Source organism: Guillardia theta, assembly GCF_000315625.1.
Source record: "Guillardia theta CCMP2712 unplaced genomic scaffold GUITHscaffold_275, whole genome shotgun sequence".
Taxonomy (NCBI): Eukaryota; class Cryptophyceae; order Pyrenomonadales; family Geminigeraceae; genus Guillardia; species Guillardia theta.
Window position 1 is genome coordinate 9,897 of NW_005434401.1, and position 4,033 is coordinate 13,929.

The 4,033-nt window shown below is 55.8% G+C and overlaps 2 protein-coding genes across 2 annotated transcripts in view; one reads left to right on the forward strand and one right to left on the reverse strand.

Moving 5' to 3' along the window:
• The window catches only part of GUITHDRAFT_166825 (hypothetical protein), a gene marked incomplete at its 3' end in the record, with an annotated part of 2,360 nt that extends 1,844 nt beyond the window's left edge, over window positions 1–516 (forward strand). Inside the window, exons 10-11 of the mRNA XM_005818703.1 lie at window positions 178–370; window positions 463–516. Coding sequence (XP_005818760.1) covers window positions 178–370; window positions 463–516 — 247 coding nt within the window. The remainder of the gene's footprint in view (window positions 1–177; window positions 371–462) is intronic.
• An 808-nt stretch (window positions 517–1,324) lies between these two features.
• The window catches only part of GUITHDRAFT_149072 (hypothetical protein), a gene marked incomplete at both ends in the record, with an annotated part of 6,651 nt that continues 3,942 nt past the window's right edge, over window positions 1,325–4,033 (reverse strand). The window contains 11 exons of the mRNA XM_005818704.1: window positions 1,325–1,390; window positions 1,663–1,701; window positions 1,730–1,813; window positions 1,878–1,952; window positions 2,264–2,313; window positions 2,482–2,539; window positions 2,746–2,806; window positions 3,079–3,244; window positions 3,287–3,362; window positions 3,703–3,744; window positions 3,796–3,858. Coding sequence (XP_005818761.1) covers window positions 1,325–1,390; window positions 1,663–1,701; window positions 1,730–1,813; window positions 1,878–1,952; window positions 2,264–2,313; window positions 2,482–2,539; window positions 2,746–2,806; window positions 3,079–3,244; window positions 3,287–3,362; window positions 3,703–3,744; window positions 3,796–3,858 — 780 coding nt within the window. The remainder of the gene's footprint in view (window positions 1,391–1,662; window positions 1,702–1,729; window positions 1,814–1,877; window positions 1,953–2,263; window positions 2,314–2,481; window positions 2,540–2,745; window positions 2,807–3,078; window positions 3,245–3,286; window positions 3,363–3,702; window positions 3,745–3,795; window positions 3,859–4,033) is intronic.

Consider the following 4,033-nt stretch of genomic DNA (forward strand, 5'->3'; position numbering starts at 1 on the left):
CAAGAATGGTACTTGTTACCCAGCCCCCGCAGCGCCAGCGGAAGATACGGGCTTTGAGCACAGAAGGTCTTGTTCGAGGTGGAGATGGGGGAGGAGGAGGAGGACATTGGGGTGTGGAGGGGGAGGGGGAGGGGGAGGAAGAGAGGGAGAAAGAGGGATGAGTTGAGACATGTGCAGGTTGCTTGCCGCGGAGATCATGTGGACGCCAGAGGAGCCTTGGGAGGTAGAGGAGGAGGAGGAGGAGGGAGCAGGGAAGGGGGAGGAGGGAGAGACGGGAGATGAGGAGGAGGGAGAGGACATAGAGGAGGAGGACATAGAGGAGGAGGACATAGAGGAGGACATAGAGGAGGACATAGAGGAGGAGGAGGAGGTTCTGGAGGAAGATGATGAGGAGGAGGGAGAGGAGGAGGGGGAGGACAGAGAGGAGGACATCGAGGAGGAGGGATCTGAAAGGCTTTGCAGACTATTACCAAGGAGGATCTTATGTTGGAGTACCCCAAGCTTCTCCCCTTGTGAGAGTCGTTTCCTCTTCCTCCTCCTCTGTTTCAACGTTGATGGTGTTTCATTACACAAACAACGACAAGATCTTGTTCCTCCTCTCCTCATCCCGTCCATTCCACATACCGCACAAGCATGTAACAAGTTATGACCCCCTGCAAGCTCCGTCAATCCTCCATCTTGCCTCCTTTGTCCTCCCTGCCCCCTGCCCCCTTACCCCTGCCCCCTGCCCCCTGCCCCCTGCCTGCTGCCCCCTGCCCCCTGCCTGCTGCCCCCTGCCGGCTGCCGGCTGCCGGCTGCCCTCTGCCTCCTCATGTGCACATCGCCCCCCTCCACACTTGCCCTCGTCCTTCACCAACTTCCACCTCTCGCTCCTCCTCTCCACCTCCTCGCCTCCATCTCCTCTTTTCGTCTTTAACCTCATCTTCGTACTTCTCCTCTTGTTTCCTGCCCTTCTCCTCCTCCTCCTCCTCTTCCTCCCGCTGCTCTTCCTCATTGTCCCTGTCCTCGTCCTCGTTCCTTCTCCTGTTTCCTGCTCCCCTGCTCCCTCCCCCTCTTGCCATGGCTGATTTCCACCTGAGTGATGAGCACGCACGGTATTCCGATCTGTTGATAAGGCGTGAGAAGGGGGTACAATCAAGAGAAGAGAAGCAAAGGATGTTGTTGTGGTAGTTGATGATGTTGATGCTGCTGCTGCTGCTGCTAATGATGATGATGATGATGATGATGATGATGATGATGATGATGATGATGATGATGATGACAATTGAGAGGTTGCTGCCCATAATCACGATGATAAGAGAGGAGGAAGGGGATGGGTAGAGGATCAGTTCGGTACCTTCATCCATCGCATGGAAGTAATCGGATGTCCGGCTTTCTCACTCAACGTGACCTGGCCCAAAAAAAAGAAGGCGAGAAAGCCTTAGCGAAGGAGAAGGAGGAGGAGGAGGTGGTGGTGGTGGAGGTGGTGGAGGTGGAGGAGGTAGAGGAGGAGGAGGTGGTGGAAGAGGTGGTGGTAGTGGTGAAGGAGGAGGTGGTGGTGGAGGAGGAGAATGGGGGCGGGGGGGGGCGGGGAAGGAGAGCAGGGGAGAAGGGAGCAAGAAGAGGGAGGAACGAGCAAGAGGTTGAAACGATGCTGCTGAAAATTCAGATGATGATACTTACCGCAACAACATTGTTCGCACTTCCGACTATAGTTGCGTTCTGTAGCACACGGCAAGAAATACGTCACCTGCTGCAACTGCTGTTGCTGCTGCTGCTGCTCCTCGCCCTCGCTCTCGTCCTCGTCCTCTATCTGCTCCTCCTCGCCTTCTACCTGCTCCTCTTCCTCTCCGTCCTCGTCCTCTTCCTCCTCGTCCTCTTCCTCCTCCTCTCCTCACCTGCCCCAGTGATGCAGCGAAAGCAAGAGCCCACGCGAGGGGTTGCACGGGGAGATTGAGCTTTCTCGCGACAACCTGGATGAAAGAGGAGGATGAGGAGGAGGCGATTGAAGAAATACAAGAACATTCAAGCTGGAAGGAATAGAGACAGCGATGTGATGATAAGCAGAACGATGAGGAGGCGAAGGATGAGAGGAGGAGAGAGAGAGAAAAGGAGAGGGAGAGGGGAGAGGACGAATAGAGCAGAGGAGGAGAGCGGAGGAGAGAGGAGGGAGAGAGAGACGGGAGAGAAAGAGCAGGAGGAGGAGGTAGTGGTGTTCAGGAGGAGGAGGAGGAGGAGGATGGATGGATGGATGGATGGATGGATGGATATTGATTTGAGGCACCTGAATGACCTTGACAAGAGCTACGCAAAGAGGGATGGTGTCGAGGAAAGCTGCAGATGATTTCTATCAGCATTGCTCCTGCTCCTGCTCCTGCTCCTGCTCCTGCTCCTGCTCCTGCTCCTGCTCCTGCTCCTGCTCAACCCGTCTATCTGTCCCACCCTCTTCTCCCTCTTCTCCTTATCTTCCTTTCACTGCCTCTTAAGAACTACAAATCCGACCTGACATGACCGTGACGACCCAGAGAATGACAATGACGGCGACGGGGAGCGTGTAGGCCTGGAAGGAAGATAAAGGGGAGGAGGAGGTTGAGGAGGAGGAGGAGGAGGAGGAGGCAGAGGAGGAGGCAGAGGAGGAGGAGGAGGAGGTAGAGGAGGAGGTAGAGGAGGAGGAGGAGGAGGTAGAGGAGGAGGTAGAGGAGGAGAAGAAGGATGTAGAAGAGGATCGGAAAGTTCAGTGTCAAGGAGGGATGACACAATTCCTACTTGAGGAGCGAGGGCGATGAATGAGGACAAGGAGCGACCCATGGCGTCGATCAAGCGGAGCCTGAAAAGAACTCAGGAGAATGAAGAAAAAAACGAGGGAGAGGGGAGGGGAGGGGAGGAGCGGAGAGGCGAGGCGAGGCGAGGCGAAGAGAGGAGAGGAGAGGAGAGGAGAGGAGAGGAGAGGAGAGGAGAGGAGAGGAGAGGCAAGGAGAGGAGAGGAGAGGAGAGGAGAGGAGAGGAGAGGGGAGGGGAGGAAACCTCGTGCAAGCTTCAACCAGGACGAACAGCCCTTCATGGTCTCAGCAGTAGGTTCAGTGAGCAAGTCAATATCACCGGCCAGGTACAAGAACGCGTCCCACTCCATCCTCTGCCCAGCAACTGGTGAGGTCGAGCAGGGGATAGAGGACACTTGCCTGCATGATGGGGATGATGTTGACTGGGTAGACGAGGAGGAGGAGGAGGAGGCCTCCGCCGAAGGCGAACCAGGACGGGTCAAGACCTGACGGAGGAGTCAGAGGAGGAGAGAGGAAGAAGAGCGAACCTGGGATGGGAGAGAAGAACATGGCGAGGATGACGGAGACAAGGATCAACGAGGAGGCCTGAAGGACAGCCTTGTCCTGTAGAAGGGACACGATGAGAAAGGGAGAGGAGGAGGGTGGAGACAGGAAGAGGGAGAGGGAAAGGGAGAGGGAGAGGGAGAGGGAGACTGGAGGAGGGGAGAAGTAGAAGCAGAGGAGGAGGTGGTGGTGGAGGGAGGGGGAGGATCTGGAGGGGGTTGGGGGAGGAAAAGGATGACGACTTGGAGGGGGAGGGGTTGGTGTGAGAGGTGGGAGAGGTCGGCTCCCACCTATCACCGTCGGTCTCTCTTGCTTTGTTGTGTCTACTCCCTCGCAAACCTTCGAATCAAAACACGATGAGTCCACGGCAGGCCTGATGTCATCATATGTGTTGTTCAACCTTTGTCTGCTTCCAGCAAATTTTGTCTATCAGGGTTTCAAGCTGCAAAATGTTTTCAGAACTTCTTCTTCATCCCAAGGAGCCGACAACAACCGAGTCGCTCTTCTGCGCAAGGATCGATTGCTCCACAGTATCCTCATGATCGCCTAGGAACACCTGAGAACAACTCAGCTGCACATGCTCCTGCACATTCTCGCTCCTCTGTCGACTACCTTGCAGGCTTGCACCATTGTCGGAGGGGGGAAGTCGTAGATACTGAACAAGTTGGAGCGTGTCATCGTGTTAGACCACAGCGTGTCAAGAACACCGGAAACTTTCCATCTTGCAGACT